Here is a 19,923-nt window from a genome sequence, read left to right on the forward strand (position 1 = left end):
AGCAAGAGGGCTTGGCCCCTTTGCTAGGAAGCGGTGAGAGCCATTCACTGAGAGGAGAAAAGCAAAATTTGGTCCAAATGGCAACTCAGCAAAATTTGGTCCAAATGGCAACTCAGGATGGTGCCTGATAGAAAATCAGCACCAGAAACAAAAATCAATTTTGTAACATACCAACTTTCTGAACGTTTTCTTTAGGGTCAATGTTATAACATTAAATATCCTCTTAGTGAAGAGGTGAATATATGAGCTAAGTTCCTGGCAAATATGATTAACTGGCTTAAACCACCTGTGGCAATGGCTTTATCACATGCTGGAGTGGTAACATTTCCAAAACATCTTAAGGACAGAAGTTACATGAGACAAGGGTATCTGTTACTAGGGTGTGCTTTGAAATAATGCTCCCACAACCAGCTGACAGGGACAACAGCCAAACTAAGGGCTATAAAAATCTGATCTGAGGAGCAAAGGAAAAGTTAAAATTAGGAGGAAGAACCCAAGTTGGAGCACTTGACCAGAGATTAATTACATGGATGCCTGAAACACCCCATTTAGTATTATACAAATGGACAGAGGATGAATGAATGAAAAAATTACTCACCTAATACTACCACACAAAACTCATTTCCTCTGATTTTCGATGCACAAATTGTCACAACATAATCTGGTAGTTTTTGATAGTGTCTCATTTCACTGAGAGTCCTCAATGTCTCTGAAATGCCCTCCGCCAAGGAGTTCTGGGTCACAATCACATGAACCAAGTCTTGAGATACGCTGGCAATTAACCTAGCCAGCCAGGGGAGTTGTCCTGGTGACACAGGCGTGCACTGACCACCCATCTGCAGGGCTCTCTCTCTCAGAGTAAATTCCTGCATAGCTTTCAGCATAATTTGCTCAAATTCTTCCCTGAGAGGTATCTGATCAGGACCTAAATTGAAGAGAATTACAGCTAGAATTTTTTTTTTTAATCACAGCTAAAAAAGACACACACACACACACACACACACACACACACACACACACACACACACACATCAGAGTGCAGTCTATTGCAGCTGGCAAACAAGCTCTTTTTCCTCTAGTGGCCTCAAGTATACTGCCTCTACTAACCATTTTCCATTGCTAAATTACCTTCTCTCTTTTTTGTTTGCCTTGATACACGTTTATTTTTAAAATGCAGACTTCTATTCTTGATATCTTTAAAAGAAGATGTGCTCAGAGACAGTATCAATTCCATTGTATGCCTTGGGAGATGGTCACTGAAGGTGGTATTTTTGTTGACATATTAAACTTGGCGTTACAGAAATAGTTAATGACTAATGAAGCAAGAAGCTAACCTACTGGTATATAATCAGCTTCAGGCTTCACTCATTTCTCATTTTATTCATAGGTGCCTTAGAAAAACATTTTAATGTATTGCATCTATACCTAATTTTGAGAATACTGTCCACAAGGAAAACTAAGTTTAATTATTTTTCACTCCCAATGTATATTTAGGCAGTTCCACGCTTTCCCCAGATAGAGAATGCTCTCATCACCTAGTTATTCCCCAGGGTTCTGGGTTAAGAATGGCATGTGGCCCTCTTCCCTGGCCGAGGTTATGGTTAAGCTTACATGGGTGATCTGTGGTCCCTGGAATTAGAGGTATTTTGTTTCTCTTTAGAAACTCAACCAGTCTTTTTTTTTTTTTTTGGCGGAGCCGCGCAGCTTGTGGGATCTTACCTTCCCTACCAGGGATCGAATCCACACCCCCTGCATTGGAGGCACAGAGACTTACTCACTGGGCCGCCAGGGAAGTCCCTCAACCAGTCTCTGAGACAAAATAAGCAAGTCAGTGTCTGGCATCCAAGTGACACAAATGAATTCCTACACTTAGTTTAAATTGAAACTGGCAAGACTGTTCACTCCTGCTACTCAAAGGCATTTCTTTTGCTGTGTGGACCTGAGATTTGAAACTCATCCTCCTGAAACAGATATAGACCCCCTCAGTGTCTGTGATCTGAGATCAAGCAATAGCTTCAGAATCCAAAGCCAAAATCCCCTTGCAAAGAATACAGGGATGAGGGACTGGACTTCTGTATGAGAACGAGGCACCTGAGTGAGTCAGAAACCTTTCCTTCCTCTAACAGGGGTTTAAGTGGCCTCCCTGGACCCTGCCCATATTCTCAGGGAAAGTAAAAAAAAAATGCAAGTTTAGTAATGGATAGGATAAGGAAAATTAAATAAAATATCATATATTTTAAAAATAAACAATTTTAATTGGAAAAAACCAGTTTTTCTCAGGATTGGTTGGAGCCAGAGGGAAGCAGGAAAGAGGGCAAGAAAATGGCAATACATGGAAAGAGGGCAAGAAAATGGCAATGCTTACATTGTGTTTATGTTTCTGTGCCTTCCCCAATCCCTTACTAGAGGATGCCTTATTATCACCTGGGAGCCACCAAAGCTTCTGATCTTCATTTAACTTTATCAAATTAGCACCACGGTTCGTGGCCACTGAGTATACACTTAGTAGTGAGCTCAAAGCGCAAGATCTGTACTGACTGCATGGAGAAGAAGGGAAGATGGTCATGTACTTAAAGCTTTCTTCCATCAGAACAAATGACAGCTCAAAAGCATGTGGCTGTGACTTCTCCAGTTCCCTCCGGCCTCTCATAGACAATCTGAGGAGGCTGGTTAATAGGTGTGTGCATAAGGCCCCCTCCAAACCACCATGGAGTAACATTTTCTGTTAGGCAGCATAATTAATTCCAAATACGAAGGCATTCTGGGAAAATAAAATATCAAACATGTTCATAGCGTTCTCGGTTGCCTTAAAACTCACTTTTACAGAGTTTTGACTGAATTACTGTTAGGAATTGAGAAATGGAGGAAAATGTATCAAAGTTTAAATGAGGTAAGAAACTTTTTAGAGTAAATTGCCCTGCTTCCAATCACCTCCCGTCATTTCTGCATCCTTAGCCTTTACAGCTAAATTGCAGGAGCCTTTTCTCCACTTTTCACAAGCTTGATAATATATAGTATTTTTTTTTCTTCAGATGCTTATCTCCAGTAACTCAGTGTAGCCCAGGCATCAGGTCCGAAGGCTTTTCAGATACAGCCACCATAATAGGAAAAGACAAGGTTCCAATAGACTCAGAGTCCTCCAAGAATCTCTGGATTTGCTGATTTCATTATCTACTTCAAAAGATTTTCAGATTGTGAAATAACAGAGACTTTTTTTTAAAAGTGATTGTAGTGGAAAGGTCTGTTCTTTCTGAAAAATCTTGCTTTTCTTCTTCTCTGTTACCTTCAGATAACTGAGCCATCCAAGTGTTACACCTGTCCTTTTAGAAGTTTGGATTTATTTTTTCAAATGTCAATTTATAATCTTTAGCATATGTGAAACTATTCTTGCTGCCTTCTTCAAAACTTCTGAAGGCAAAAAAAAAAAAAAAAAAAATTACGGACTCCAGAAGAGTTAAAGAGAGAGATGTTTCAATGTACAAAATTTAGATTAAGAAAAAGAAATATCTATTTATGTTGGACATTGAGAAACATAATTAATTGGTTGCAAGTAAAACCCTGGAGAGAACTGATCCTGCAGGGCAGAGAAGAGTTTTGTCTAATTGAATGGAGATTGTTCTATTTTTTAAGAAAAGAGCTTTTACTAATTTAAGGAAAGAGGTTTTGTTTTGACCATTTAGTTCCTTTAATTAACTTGGACTTTGACTATTTAAATTGGTATTGAGATTTTAAAAAATGCTATACTGATAGGCTTGGTTAACTAAAATAGCACTGCTTTATGTGGCCTTGTATAACTGATTCTGGATACATCTAGAAGCTAGTTTTTCATCTTGGAACACGGTTGAAAGTCAGTATGTATCAATTAAAATGATGACATCAAATGTCAGACCCGGGAGATTTTTATAATTTTACTACCTACTAATAAAAATGATTAGCAAGTCCTAGATTTATCATGAAAGTGGCTCATGAGATACCTGAAGCCTTGCAAGTTTCAAAAGCCTGTGTCAAAGCAGATCCCATGTCAAAGTAGATTCCATGTCAAAGCAGGACTTTGGGCTCTCAGGGTACTAAGAGTTGCAGCCATGATTGCTAGCTGATGCTCCAAAGACTGAAGCTGAAGCTTGTGTGTGTGTGTGTGTGTGTGTGTGTGTGTGTTTAACATTGTTTGGCCCATGTTTTTTATTATTTAACACCAAAGTATGTAAAATCATTAAAAAAAAAGTCACAAGAGTGCAGATAAAATTTTTAATGTGTAATTTTACATCTTGACCATTTTCCTAAGTAAATCAGTGGTTTGAAGTCCTGGAGTAGGTATATAATTAGGCTGCATATTAGATGGCCTACTGCAGTTTGCAAAATAAAGGACATTGCAATGCAAATGCTGCGGAGCCACTAAAGTACCGTCAGGGCACCTGCATACACCCACTGTGGGGCTCAGGAGGAGATATCAAATAGAGGAAGTGAAGGGTTCATGACCTAGGTATCCCCTTACCCTAAAGCTCAGAAAACCTTCCAGGGAGGTCCAAGTTACTACCTCAATGAAAGGAAGCAGTTTGGGATTACATCAAAGGGATGGAGCTGGAGAAGAAAAAAATGGGTGTAGGGGCAGTGGATAAACAAGATAAAAAGGCTAAGTGGAAAATTGGAAAATAATTGTCTAACACAATGGCTACATTTGCATTCCAGATGGTAGCTGCACTTTCAGAAAGGTGGCTTGGCCTGACTCACAAGGGAGGTACCCACAGCCCTTGGACAGTCTGCCTACATCAACTACTTTGGAGACTTTAGGACCATTGTGGCCCTGGACACCAGGTGGAGCAATTTATCTCTTCTAGGACCCAAAGAAGCAAAGCCAGCAGCAAGGGAGGCTAGATCTGAGGGAAATAGGGGGGAGAAAAAGAAATAGGAAAGGAGTAGGAAAGGAGTAGGAAAGAAATGGAGGAGAGGAAAGGGAAAAGCCATAGAGAATGGGGTTGAAGAAAAAGAATGTTAGACGTGAAAGAGGGTAAAGTAAGAGGTGGATAAATGTGAGAAAGTGGGTAAGAAAGGAAAAAAGTATGTTCCAAAAAAGAATAAAAATCGTCGCCATCAAATGATTATTGAAAATTGCTTACCCAGCCGCACGAGATACTGTATTGTCAGAAGAATCATGTTTTCCACACTCAGGAGCTGGCTGCCAGTCAAACCTAACTGTTCCAAATCTTTGTTTTCCAACTGTGGAATCTTGTAGCAATTCACCAGCAGAGGACTCACAACAATGTCACCAACATTTCCATAGAAATAGGGTAAAGTGCCATAGCCTGCCCCAATAGAAGCAGGTCAGTGAAGTTCAACATTTCTTTTTGAGGTCCAACCAGGTATATTTGCTCAACTAGGATCAACGATGCTTAACAAAGTTCCCTGCCCTCTGAGATGGCTACCAAACAAATCACTCAAATATATCAATCCCAGGGAATTCACGCGAATGCTCTAAATTCTACCCTGTCATTAAATTAGAAGAACAGGAAGCAAAATACTCTAATTATATTAATACTCAAACTATATTATATAAGAGACATGTTAATATTATATCTCTGACATAGAGGACTGATGAGAGTTTGCAGAAACATCTCTGTACCCTTTGTAAAACTGCAAGAATAAAATGTTTTCAGATAAAATTCCTGATCAAGTTTCTCTTCAGAAAAGAAGTCAGAAAACAAACAAACAGACAAGCTACAATAACATGTGTCACTTCTTGAGGTTTTCTTTTAAAACATTTAAGCTAAATTCATTGATCAACAGCAATATTCTTCCAGTTGCAGGGACTTGGAGGTTCTTACTCTTTTTGCTATCTCAGCCATTTTTGTTGTGTTCTCTTCCTAATTGTCAGTAAACAGCCTTAAATCGTCTTAGAAGTAGATAGGACACAAATGTGTTGAAAATACACCCTGTATTTGTGGTATGGTGAAGAGAACAGTCCCTTTGTGAGTCTTTCTAAAAGGCAGACACCAAAGGGTCCTCATGTTTTATGTATCTTTCCAAGGCTTAGTTGCACTGTGCATGCAATTCAAATGTTCAGTAAGAACTTCCTGACTATATGGAATTTAAACAACTGGGATTCCCCCTAGTGCCTATAGGTCCAGGAGCAGTGGATAGGGCAGTCTGATAAAGAACAGGGCTCAAAGCGAAACCATCCATGTCTGGCTCAAGCCAACTGCAAGAAACAGATAACACCTCACATAGACATACCATAAAGATCTAGTGGGCTTAAACACCCTATCTGTTTAGTCCCGAAGGTAAAGCCGGCAGTCTTCTTCTTCTGGCCTAGGCTAGCCCCCCGACGAGGGCACTCTTGATGGGGGTATGAAAGGCTCTAAATTAGTCATGGAATCTAGGGACCCCTACATTTCTACACCTCCACTTATAGAGGGCTTGGAAAGGCTCTCACTCCTAAATGCTTCCCCTTGGTTTAGATCTGCAGCTCTGGGGCCTCTTGGTTCTCCCAAGTGGGGCCTCTTTGCTGGCTCAGTTTGTTCCTTTTCTCTGCCGTTTGGCTCCCTTTGACTGAAATGAGCCGTCCCCAACCTTGTCTGCTCTCATCCACCCCTCAGTTCCCCAGCTGAAACATCACCTCTGAGATGATGGAGAGTTTGGCTGTGAACCTCTAGACTGCCCCACTAAACAGTGCTCCTTGTGGGCAAAAAGACTTTGCCTTATTCCCAACTTCTAGTCCCATGTTTAGGATATCATGAAGGAGCTGACCAATAAGTGCTTAAAGAATTAATAGATGGATCAATGAATACCTTCATGAACACATGAATAGACACGCAGTGAAATGGAGGATTGTTCCTAGATTCCAGCAGACACAGGCAACTTGGAATTCCTTTCCTTACCTATCAGGATTACTGGTCTAACTCCTGAGTTACTCAGCAGATTTTCAGGAACAATTACAGTTTCCCCTGCAGGAATGGGTCGAGGTTGTAAAATTCCAGTTAATGGGGTCTGTGGAACTGGGGCAGATAAAAGGGACTCTGGAAAAAAAGTTGTTTGACAAGAAGGATTAGCTAGGAAGGATAAATGAAATAGAGTTGAAATCAACACAGCGTTAATACTTTTAATATGCAAGTTTTATAAGTCTAATGGCTTTTTTATTAAAGTAATTTGTGTTTATTGTATAAAATAAGTGAGAAAAACAAACAAAAATATCAACCATTATCAAATCGTCTGGAGATAACTACTATTTAGCATTTTGGCAGTTTTTCCTTCTAGTTGTTTTTCCACATACAGTATTTTGGATTCTGTTTTGTATTTTATCTCCCCCCACCCTAGATTATCAAGGCATATCTACTCATTACAGAAAATGTGAAAAGTATAGAAAAGTGAGAATAAGGATAAATTCATCATTAATCAGTACTACCTAGAGGCAACCACAGTAACATACCGGCATAATTCTTTCTGTATTTATCATTTCTCTGTAGATTTTAGAATCATTTTTTAAACAAATGTAAATTTTTAAAGAACCCCGTCTATGTCTTAGCATTGGTATATTTACATTTGTCTGTGTTTCATACAGCAAGGTAGATGAGCATTTGAACATTTAATTGTAAGTACCAAATGGCCACAGCTTGGATATTATAAAGGAGAACCAGTTGGTTTTTCAGGATTCTAGTCACAGACTGAACCATCCAATTCAGAAATAATAAGTATAGGTCACATAACGAACCAGATCACAGGAGGATACATCAAATACCACTATTGGCAAAGCAAGTTCATTTATGCTCTATAATGGTGGATTGGTAGCATCATGCCCTACATAAAGAGTGGTTTATTGATACTATAGTGTAAAACAAAGACAGATGGTGAATCAAGATCTTTTGTGATGGCACATGTGCTTATAGGGATGGCAGATGTGATGCGGACAAAATATTAGCTGCTACAGTACTGGACACAAAAGTTAGTTAAGGAAATTTATTTTCAAGGGTTCATGGAAAGAACGAGAGTAGCAGATACCTTTGTTAATTTAAGGAAACTTAAAACCCATCTTCTGTTGAAATCTTACCAGTTCTTGAAAGAGGGCGAACTGCAGGAATAGGTACAACTAAACCAGATTGGGGGACAGGTGACCCAGGATACCATCCTCGGTGGCGTTTCTTTGGTGGTCCAGAAATGAACATGGTAGCTGAATACAAAAAGAAAGATGAGCCTTGTCCTTAGTCATGGAAGAAGGGAAAGAAGCCAAAGTAACATAGGACCTTTACTATGATTATCCTCAGCAAGTCGAAGTCACTTTTCTAGAGGTAAAGATAAAGTTAGAAGAAGTCACACACTAACAGCACTAACAGCTGCAGGCTGTTTTACAATGTACCGTTTCACCCAGATTATTTCATCTGATTCTATCAACAACCCTGTGAAGTCATAGGACAACTACGTTGTTATACCCATTCTGTAGATGGTGAAAGGAAGGCTCACATTTACCCAGAGTCACACACAGAGAGGAACTTTGAACCCTGCACTTTGGTCATCAAAGCCCATGGCTTTTCAAGACACTTCTTATATATTTGTTTCAATGTTATCTCCTAGGTAGGCCCACCCTTGTAGAATCACCAAGATATGTTCATCATAATTGTTCATACCAATCATAAATTTTCAAAACATTGTACGAGAAGCTAAGGAAAAACTGGGAGTGTGCTGCCAGATAATTAATCATTCCAAACTCTCTGGAGCACTTCTTCCATAATTAAGTGTTATTTCAAAACTCTAAGATGGGTATTGTACCTTGGTCTCCTGAGGCAAAGCTAGGTCTTGGTGACAAAGAGTAATTCCCTGGGCGGGCTGGAGTGGAGCTAGACGCACTGCTCTTTCCTCCATGGCTACTGTTTCCATTAGCAGCATCTGTGGTACACAAGAGGAGCCACTCAGAACAGAGTCTGGGCAGGACACTGCTTTCTGTGATGCTGCAACCATATGACAAACCTCACATAGGATTCAAAGAAATCCCACTGACGGAACAGCCCAGTTGTACAGATCCAACTACAACCAACAGAGTACTACTTTAACTAACATGAAATGTCACCCAAAATAATTTTCTAGGACCCCAAGAGATCTTTGAGAATTATTTTCAGTGAAGTCTTTGGAGATGGTGGGTAGAAAAGAAGAGAAAACTTTTTTTTTTACCTTTTATCATGGAAATTTTCAAACATATATAAAAGCAGAGAGAATGGTATATGAACTATGTACCCATCACCCAGCTTCAACACTTACCAACATGTGGCCAATCCTGCTTTACATATACTCCCTATCTTTCCCCCCCCACCCACAGACACACATATGGGCTCTGGATTATTTTGAAGCAAACTCATTTGTCATATCATTTCATCCATAAATACTTTTGTATGTGTTTCTGAAAGAAAAGGACTCTTAAAAAACATAACCATGATCTTTTTTATACTTAAAATTAACAATGATCAATAATTTCTTAATATCAAATATCCCATCAGTATTCAAATTTCTCCCAATCAGCTCAGAAATGGCTTTTTACATTTCTTGTTCAAACTGGGGTTCAAAAAATATCCACACACTGAATTTAGTTGCTATGTCCCTTAAACCTCTTTTAATCTATAGAATTCTTCTTCTTTTTCTTTCTAACAATTAATTTGCTGAAAACCTGGCAGAATTTCTCATTTCCTGTATTTTGCTGATTGGATATCCATGGTGTCATTTGATGTCTCCTCTAATTCCTAAACTAATCATTAGATATAGATGTTTGCTCAGATTCAAGTTTGATGTTTTTTGGCAAGAGTATCTCATAAGTCCTATTGTATACTTCCATTAAGAGGCACATAATGACCAGTTTTCTCTTTTCCTGTGATGTAAAGATTCATCCGTGGGTTTAAGAGTTGTCAGCTTAATCTACAAAGTTGTTCATCAGCCTCTCATCTGATGGTTTTAGCAATCATGATGATTACTGCCAAGATCCATAATTTCATTAATTTTTCTTCTATGCTGTAAAAACTTGGACTCAGTTTGTTCCAGTCTGTAATCTAAACAGAAGGCAGATTCTGCAAGAATTGTTGGACCAGAGTAAGAACAAAAGTGGTCTGGATAAATTATGATACCTAACTGTTGGAAAGTTTCCAAGAATGATAGGTTCTCCTTCTCTTTATTTTTCTTCTACCTCTCTGACCATTTCTTTTTCTTAAACACTGAAATTGTCTACGGGTCTGCCTTTAGTTCATAGCTTGCCTTACCCTACATTTCTCCTTGGCTGACACTATTTACATGGTGATTTTAACCATATGCTGGTGGCTCAACTTTATACCATTAGTCCTGTTTTCCTCCTACGATAAATTAAATTACCGTTGAGTAGCGCCACTTGGATGCCTGATGGGTATTTCAAACTCATCATGTCCAAAATTGAACTCACAATCTCCTCCTGGGGAACCTGCTCCCCTTGCTGTATTCCCTATCTCAAGCAATGGTACTAACCATTAGCCCAGAAAGATGGACGTCAACTGAAACCCATTCTTCTGTTTTACGCTCCCATTAATCAGTCAAGTCTGCTCATTTTACATCCTGAGTAGCTTTCCAATCTGTCTCCTCCTCTCCAACCTATTTTCACCCTGATCAAGGACCTCATCATTTCTCAACCAGACTATTGAACGACCTGCAACTTGTATTCCCAACGCTTTCTTTTTGCTGCCAAAATGATCTAGCTTAAGTTAAAATAAGACCATGTCACTCCCCTGTGCCATAAGTTATAGAGTGAAATCCATACTTCTTATCCTGACCCCCTATGACCTTTCCCTTTTCTGCCTCTTGCTCACCTCCTGCTACTCCCTGAGTTTTACATTGTATGTTTCTAACGAGTCCAAACTGCTGGAAGTTCCTGCACATGTCATGCTGCTTCTTTCCTTTCCTTTTCCTTTCAAGCTCTGCTCCTGCTTTTCCCTGAATTTGAAATGTCTTTCCCCTATTCCCTGACCAGGGTTTGAAACCACGCCCCCTGCATTGGAAGCGCGGCATCTTAACCACTGGACCACCAGGGAAGTCCCCAAGAACCCGTTCTCAATTACTCCCTAAAATGCTGGGCTAACCCCCCCTCCTCTGTGCTCCCCTAGGATATTATGTATTTATTGCAGTACACTGAAAATATCTTCTTTTAGGTTGATCTCCTCTGCAAGGTTACAAGTACATTAGAGGTCAGGGACTGAGCCTTATTTATCTTAGTATCTATCCCCAGTTCCTCAGTATAGCAGGTATCCAAGAAATTTTTATTGAACAGAATCAACATGCTTTGTCTCCCCTGTGTGCCAAATGTCATTCACTGACTCTTCTGGATGTAACACAGAAAACACAAAGCTTTGTATAAACGTGCGTTATAGTAGACAGCCCCACTTTTGCCTTCAACTGGCAAAGAAGGAGCTTCTGTTTTCTTCTACCAAATTGTCAATTAAATTTCACACAAGTCTTTTATGGACTAGGTATTTACCAAATAAATATAAGTGAGGAGGGCTTCCCTGGTGACACAGTGGTTAGGAATCTGCTTGTCAATGCAGGGGACACGGGTTTGAGCCCTGGTCCGGGAAGATCCCACATGCCATGGAGCAAATAAGCTCGTGTGCCACAACTACTGAGCCCGCATGCCACAACTACTGAAGCCCGTGCGCCTAGAGCCCGTGCTCCGCAACAAGAGAAGCCACCGCAATGAGAAGCCTGTGCACCGCAACAAAGAGTAGCCCCCGCTCGCCACAACTAGAGAAAGCCTGTGCTCAGCAACAAAGACCCAACACAGCCAAAAATAAATTAAAAATAAATAAATTAAAAATATATATATAAGTGAGGAAAACATCACCTGCAGCAAAAGTCTTCCCTACAACCTGCAAAGATAAAGCCAGTGGCTTCACAACATTCTTATTCCAGGTCAGGTCCTGAGCTCCACTTAAATTGATTGCAGAGTTAGCTGGACTGAGAACCGGCGAATCTTTAAAATGAAAGAGGTTGTTCAAATTAGAAACTATATATGCAGGAAGGAAGTTAATTCAACAAGAGTGAGCTGAGAGAGACTATAGTAGACTATAGAATTTCAGTTTTTCCCTTGATCTATTTTAAGAAAGTCCATTTCTCTGTACATAGGTTTTCTTTTCTTTTTTATGTATTTAACAAACACTCACCAGTGGGTACTACGTGCTAGGTGCTAGTTTTAAGTTTAAGCACTTTAAATATATCAATTCACCTAATTCCTATATGAACTCAATGAGGCTGGTACTATTACCTTAAATAATGGTAGCCATGTAACTTGGTCGTATGATGTGGCATCAAGGATATCATCATGTGCCATATTAAAACTGTCTCCACAGTTTCCCTTAAAGCCATATTTTAATGAGATATATTTATCTCTATCCAGATAAGTTTGTCATTTGAAAAGTGTCGTGTAAGCTAAGTCATTGCAATGTAGGGGAAAGAACTTTTCTCTGAAGAAAAGTTGCTTTAATATTTGGAATAAACTAGAATTTTTCCTTATGTAATACCAGAGACATCCAAAAGAAAATTCTTATTTGGCAGAAAAACCATATGCCATTTCAGAGGCAGGTTATGGGAGAGATAAAGACTCCAGGCAACTAGAATTTTCCGAAATGAATATAATAGACCCCAAATCCCTGACTCTACACCAGCAGAACAGCTTAATCAGGTAACACAGGAAAGTGTCAAAGGGACTGTTAAAACTCTGAGAGTTTAAAAAACTCTGAGAGTATCCTGTTCTAAAGCGCAGGATACTGATGGTGCTACATTAGAAACTATCTAAAATATTAGTGCTCATGCCACAATGTGATTCCTGATACATCTGATCAGTGCTTATCATAAGAACTCAAAAGACTGAAATGGTTCCCTACTGGCTCAGAAGAGTTATGTGCCTCTCTGAGGGACTGACTTACATCAGGGAGTGATTTTAAGGTCTACAGGAAGAATAGAGGCCAGCAACTGCACATAAAATATTATAAAGTGACAGGAAACTGAAGACAACCTGAGTTTTTCAGGTATTAACAGAGAACCTTACAGGACAGGAATTCCAGGTAAATTTGACATGTCACTACACAGGTTGGTTATTACGTTTCAGGTCACAAATATGTTGTTTGGTGCAAGACTAGTAGCTTACTACACTAGTCTATACCTAGAATTTTAGCATATTTCTAACAGTTCAGGTGAGCATACAGGTGAAATCTGGTTAGCAAATTATAAAGGGTGGTAACCTTTTCAAGTCAATGAATTCAAATTAGCACAAACAAATATTTAAATAATAACAAAAGTGTACAAAATCAATGTACAGAAATAAATCTTCCTATATAAAAACAATGAACAACAGTTAGATAAAACGTCTAGGAATAAGCTTAATAAGAAATGTACACAACTATATGAAGAAAAATTGATCATATTTCTTATATAATGTCTGGGATTTGTTGTAAAACATTGCGGGAGGGAGGGAGGGAGAGAGGCAGTAATACTGAAAATATGGCCATGTGTTCATAATTATTTAAGCTGGGTAATAGGTCCACAGTGATGGTCCGTGATATTATTCTATTTTTAACTTTTCATATTAAAGATTTTTAAAAATTAAAAATTTTTTCTGAAGACCTTGAAAATAGGCCTGTACAAACGTTAAGACAACCATGTTTCAGATCAGAAATATTCAATGTCAAAAAAATGCCAATCAATCTAAGTTAATTCATAAATTTAATATGATCCTAGGAAAATACCAACAGGTTTAGATATTATTAGAATTACTATTAGAATTATTAGTAAGTAAGCAAATTGTTTAAGTAAGCAAATTGATGTAATGTTGATATGAAAAAAATAAGCACACAAGAATAGCAAGAAACATTCTGAAAAATAAGAGAAATGACAAGAGGCTAACATGATGATATAAAGACTTATAAAGCCACAGTCTATAAAATACTGTGGTCCTAGTGCATTAGTAGACAAACAGAACAATGGAAGAAAAAAGACAGTAAGAAGCAGATGCAAATACACATAAGAATTTAGTATAAGATAAAGGTACCAGCCCAAAGCAGCAATGAAGATGAACCATTCAATAAACTGTGCTGTGGCAATGGGACATATAAGAAAAAAATTAAGTTGGATCTACAACTTACACCAAGTACCAAACAAAATCAAATGGACCAAAAGTAGAAACTTAAAAACTGAAGCTACAGAAATAATAGGAGAAAACATGGGAGAGTCAATTATCACCTTGAAATGGAAAAGGCCAAACTATTGTTCAAAATGCAGAAGCCATAAAAAATTTATATATTCAGCTACATAAAACTTTAAAAATTCTGTATGACAAAACACACTATATATGCAAACAGTAGCTAGAAGAGAGCTGGAGTGACCATACTAATACCAGAAAAAATAGACTTTAAGAAAATATTATTACTAGAGAAGAAAAAGGACATTTTATAATGATAAAAGTGTCAATCCACCAGGGAGACATAACAATTATAAAAATATAAACATATAAACAACAGAGCCCCAAATTCATGAAGCAAATCCTGACAAAACTGAAGAGAGAAATAGTCAATTTGATGATAACTGTTTGAGACTTCAGTACCCCACTTTCAATAATGGATAGAATAACTAGGGAGAGAGTCAAGAAGGAAATAGAAGACTTGAGCAGCACTATAAACCAATTAGATGTAACTGATATCAACAGAACATTCCCTGAACAAAAGCAGAATATACATTCTTTTCTAGTGCACAGGAAACAGTCTCCAGGATAGACAATATGTTAGGTGATAAAACAAGCCTCAATAAACTTAAAAGAATTAAAATCATACAAAATACAATCTCTAACCTCAATGGAATCAAATGAGCGATCAATAACAAGGAAATTTGAGAAATTCACAAATTTGTGGCAATTAAACAATGCATTACTAAATAACCAATAGATCAAAGAAATCACAAGGGGAATTAGATATCACTTTAAGATAAATGAAAATGAAACCACGACAACTGAAAACTTATGAGATACCGTTTAAAAAGTGCTTAGAGGAATATTTATGGCTGCAAATGCCTATATTAAAAAGGGGGACTTCCCTGGCGGTCCAGTCAGTGGTTAGGACTCAGCACTTTCACTGCCATGGGTCCCTGTTCAATCCCTCGTTGGGGAACTAAGATCCCACAAGCTGTGCAGCATGGCCAAAAAAAAAGGAAGAAAGGGCAGAAGATCTAAATAGATATTTCTCCAAAAAAGACATACAGATGGCCAAAAAGCACATGAAAAGATGCTCAATATCGCTAATTATTAGAGAAATGCAAATCAAAACTGCCAAGAGGTATCACCTCACACCAGTCAGAATGGCCATCATAAAAATGTCTACAAACAGTAAATGCTGGAGAGGGTGTGGAGAAAAGGGAACCCTCCCACACTGTTGGTGGGAATGTAAACTGGTACAGCCACTACGGAGAACAGTATGGAGTTTCCTTAAAAGACTAAAAATAGAGTTACCATATGATCCAGTAATCCCAATCCTGAACATATATCTGGGGAAAACCATAATTTGAAAAGATACATGTACCCAATATTCATTGCAGCACTATTTACAATAGCCAAGACATGGAAGCTACCTAAATGTCCATTGACAGATGAATGGATAAAGAAGATGTTGTACATATATACAATGGAATATTACTCAGCCATAAAAAAGAATGAAATAATGCCATATGCAGCAACATGGATGGACCTAGACATTATCATACTAAGTGAAGTAAGTCAGAGAAAAACAAATATCATATGATATCACTTGTATGTGGAATCTAAAACAATGATATAAATGAAATTATTTACAAAACAGAAACAGACTCACAGACTTAGAAAACAATTTATGGTTACCAAAGGGAAAGGTTCAGGGGGAGGGATAAATTAGGGGTTTGGGATTAACATATGCACACTACTAAATATAAAATAAATAATCAACAAGGACGTACTCTATAGCACAGGGAACTCTACTCAATATTCTGTAATAACTTAAATGGGAAAAGAATCTGAAAAAGAATAGATATGTGTATATGTATAACTGAATCACTTTGCTGTACATCTGAAACTACCACACATTGTAAATCAACTATACTCCAATATAAAATAAAAATTTTTAAAATAAATAAATGAAAAGGAAGAAAATCTCAAGTAAAAAGAAGTAAGAAAAGTAAACTAAACCCAAAATAAGTAGAAGAAAGGAAATAATAAAGACTAGAGCAGAAATGAATGAAGTAGGGAATAGAGAAACAATAGTGAAAACTGGCAAAACCAAAAGTTTGTTCTTTGAGTAGATCAACAAAATTGACAACACTTTAGCCAGACTGACCAAGAAATAAAGAGAAAAGATGCAAATTACTAAAATCAAGAGTGAAAAAGAGGGCATTGCTAGCAAACTTACAGAAATAAAAAGAATTATGGAGGAATACTATGAACAATTGTATGCCTTTGTTATGGACTGAATTGTGCCCCTGTCCCCACAAATCATATGTTGAAGCCCTAATCTCTAGTACCTTAGAATGTGACAGTATATAGAGTCCTTAAAGAAGTAATTAAGGTTAAATGAGGTCATAAGGGTAGAGTTCTAATCTAATATGACTGGTGTCCTTTAAAAAAGAGGAAGAAACAACAGGGATGTGCATGCACAGAGGAAAGGCCATGTGAGGATATAGCAAGAAGGCAGCTGGTTATCTACAAGCCAAGGAAAGAGGCCTCAGAAAAAAAAAAACACCCTGCTGCACCTTGATCTTGGACTTGCAACTTCCAGAGCTGTGAGAAAATAAATTTTTGTTGTTTAAGCCACTCAGTCTGTGCTATTTTGTTATGGCAGCCCTACTTAACTCATAAAGACATCAAATTAGATGACTCAGATAAAATGGACAAAAAGGAAATACTAAGGAATACACTATAAAACTACTAAAGCTAATACATGAATTAACCAAAGTTGCAGGATACAAGCTCAATATACAAGTCAATTGTATTTCTATGTACTTGCAATGAACAACACAAAAATAAAATTAACATAAAAGTTCCATTTACAATAGCATCAGAAAAAATAACTACTTAGGAATAAATTTAGTAAGAGAAGTGTAAAACTTATACTTTGAAAACTATAAAACATTGTTAGAAGAAATTTTTAAAGACCTAAATAAATGGAAAGACATTCCATGCTCATGGATTGGAAGACTTAACATTGTTAATACAGCAATACTCCTCAAATTGTTCTACAGATTCAATAGATTCAGCAAGCCATACCAAAATTCAAGCTGGTTTCTTTGTAGAAATTGACAAGTTAATTCTAAAATTCATATGGAAATGCAAGAGGCCCAGAATAACCAAAATCATCTCAAAAAAGAAAAGCAAAGCTAGAGGATTCATACTTACCCATTTCAGAACTTCATACAAAGCTACAATTATCAATCAGTGCAGCACTGGCATAATGAAAGATGTACAGATCATCGGAATAGCATTGAGAATCCAGAAATAAAACCTTACATTTAATGGGCAAATGTATTTTGAAATGAGTGAGTGCCAAGAAAATTCAATGTATTAAAAAATAGTCTTTTCAACAAATGTTATGGGAAAACTGGATATCCACATGCATAAGAATGAAGTTGGACCTCTTCCTCACACCATATATAGAGATTAACCAAAAATGGATTATAGATCTAAATGTAAGAGTTAAAACTATAACACTCTTAGAAGAAAACATAGCAGTAAATCTTCATGGCCTTGGATTAGGCAATGGTTTCTTAGATGTGACACCAAAAGTACAAGCAACAAAAGAAAAAAAAAATAGATGAATTGGACTTCATCATGATAAAAAAAAATTTGTGCTTCAAAGGACACCATCAAGAAAGAGACAACTCATATAGTGGGAGAAATATTTGTAACTCATATATCTGGTAAAGGACTTGTATCCAGAATGTATAAAGAACTCTTACAACTCAATAATAGAGAGACAAATAACCCAACTGAAAAATGGGCAAATGATTTGTAAGACACGTCTCCAAAGAAGATGTACAGATAGCCAATTAGCACATGAAAACATGCTCAACATCATTAGCCATTGGAGAAACACAAATCAAAACCACAATAAGATACTACTTTACACCCACTACGATGGCTAAAACAAAACAAGACAGACAATAACAAGTGTTGACCAGGATATGGAGAAATTGGAACCCTCACACATTACTGGTAGGAATGTAAAATGGTGCAGCCACTTTGGAAAATAATTCCTCAAATGGATAGACACAGAGTTACCATATAACTCAGCAATTCCACTCCTAGCTATAAAATGAGAGGGAAGTGAAAACACATGCCCATAAAAAATCTGTACCCAAATGTTCATAGCAGCATTATTCATAATAGCCCCAAAGTAGAAACAACCTAAATGTCCATCAACAAATAAATGGAAAAATAAAATATGGTATATCCATAAAATGGGATATTTCAGCAGCAAAAAGGAATGAAGTACTGATACATGCTACAACATGGAGGAACCTTGAAAACATTACGTCAAGTGAAAAAAGCCAGTCACAAAAGGCCATATGCTGTAAGCATGCAGTCAGAAAGCACCGTTAGGCATTAGGTAAGGTCAGAGTTAACTTTCCAAAATGTAAATTCTTTTCTGTTATTCCCTAATCTTTACCACCTTGCGCATGCTTCTATTCTTGAATTTATCAGGTATGGTGACATTGGCATATTCAGCATTTAACACTAGTGGTTTTGATTATTTGGGAGCAGCCCCAGTGTCCAAAATGCAATAGCCTGTGATCTTGCTCAGACATGAATCTGAACTGCAGGCTGTTGTGCAGAATCTGGTGCTTAGATAGTGAGTAAGCAACTGATTGCCCAGCATCTGTATCTCACCAAGGCCTGATTATCTCTACTAGTGAGTGACCTTTTAAGCACTGGAGGATTTGCAAACTTGGAAAATTCCTTGAGCAAGTCACAGCTCTATGCTCTATGTTGTAGGAGTTTGTAATTTCCTATTTTTGCCACTAGGTCATGAGCTCCTTGAGGGCATTCCCAGCTCCTGGCACAATGTTTGCCACATCATGGTTAAAGAAATAGAGTGGAAAAAGAGAAGCCAAAACGACTTCCTTATCTTCTTTATGCAATAGTTCAATAATTCTCTGTTAGTGCAAAATCACTGGGGGGCAAAAACTTTCTAAAAATGGGAGCAATGTGGACCTCCCTAGTGTCGCAGTGGTTAAGAATCCGCCTGCCAATGCAGGGGATACAAATTCGAGCCCTGGTCCGGGAAGATCCTACATGCCGCAGAGTAACTAAGCCCGTGTACCACAATTACTGAGCCTGCGCTCTAGAGCCCACAAGCCACAACTACTGAGCCCGCGTGCTGCAACTACTGAAGCCTGTGCGCCTAGAGCCTGTGCTCCACAACAAAGAGAAGCCACCAAAATGAGAAGCCCACGCACCGCAACGAAGAGTAGCCCCCGCTTGCCGCAGCTAGAGAAAGCCCACTCTCAGCAACGAAGACCCAACACAGCCAAAAATAAAACAAAATAAATAATTTTTTAAAAAAAGGCAGCCATTTAAGTAGCAAGTTGAAAGAATCTGAATTCTGGTTTTTTCACTTAATAACTCTTTTTTAAAAAAGCCAAATATTAACCTTTTCTGAGATTCTGATTCATGATCTGCAAAATGGTCCTAAAACCTACCTCTCGGTAGCGATTAACATATTTAGCAAGTGCCTAGAACACAGTAGATATTCAATAAATATTTGTCTTGCTAAATCTCAAGTGTTTTCCAGATGCTTGAGAGCTTAAATCTTTACAAGCTCTCTTTTTGCCCTTGGCACCTGTATTAAACTTAGCCTACATAATTTGCTTCTTTCCTGAGTAAAGTACTCTAGACCTATTTTCACATTCAGACTACAATTAATGTTC

General features: G+C 37.8%; 1 protein-coding gene across 10 annotated transcripts in view; it reads right to left on the reverse strand.

The window, feature by feature from the left end:
• The window catches only part of GREB1L (GREB1 like retinoic acid receptor coactivator), a 260,561-nt gene that overhangs the window by 60,461 nt on the left and 180,177 nt on the right, over window positions 1-19,923 (reverse strand). For 7 of the 10 annotated variants that reach the window (XM_079942261.1, XM_079942260.1, XM_079942264.1 and 4 more), the window contains 6 exons: window positions 11,831-11,959; window positions 8,755-8,871; window positions 8,039-8,158; window positions 6,873-7,010; window positions 5,115-5,300; window positions 599-925 (listed from right to left, as the gene is read on the reverse strand). In XM_079942261.1, coding sequence (XP_079798387.1) covers window positions 599-925; window positions 5,115-5,300; window positions 6,873-7,010; window positions 8,039-8,158; window positions 8,755-8,871; window positions 11,831-11,959 — 1,017 coding nt within the window. The remainder of the gene's footprint in view (window positions 1-598; window positions 926-5,114; window positions 5,301-6,872; window positions 7,011-8,038; window positions 8,159-8,754; window positions 8,872-11,830; window positions 11,960-19,923) is intronic. The other 3 variants (XM_079942267.1, XM_079942266.1, XM_079942265.1) reach the window with 2 other exon arrangements.

Source organism: Stenella coeruleoalba (genome assembly GCF_951394435.1).
Source record: "Stenella coeruleoalba genome assembly, chromosome: 14".
In the NCBI taxonomy this organism is placed as follows: Eukaryota; Metazoa; Chordata; class Mammalia; order Artiodactyla; family Delphinidae; genus Stenella; species Stenella coeruleoalba.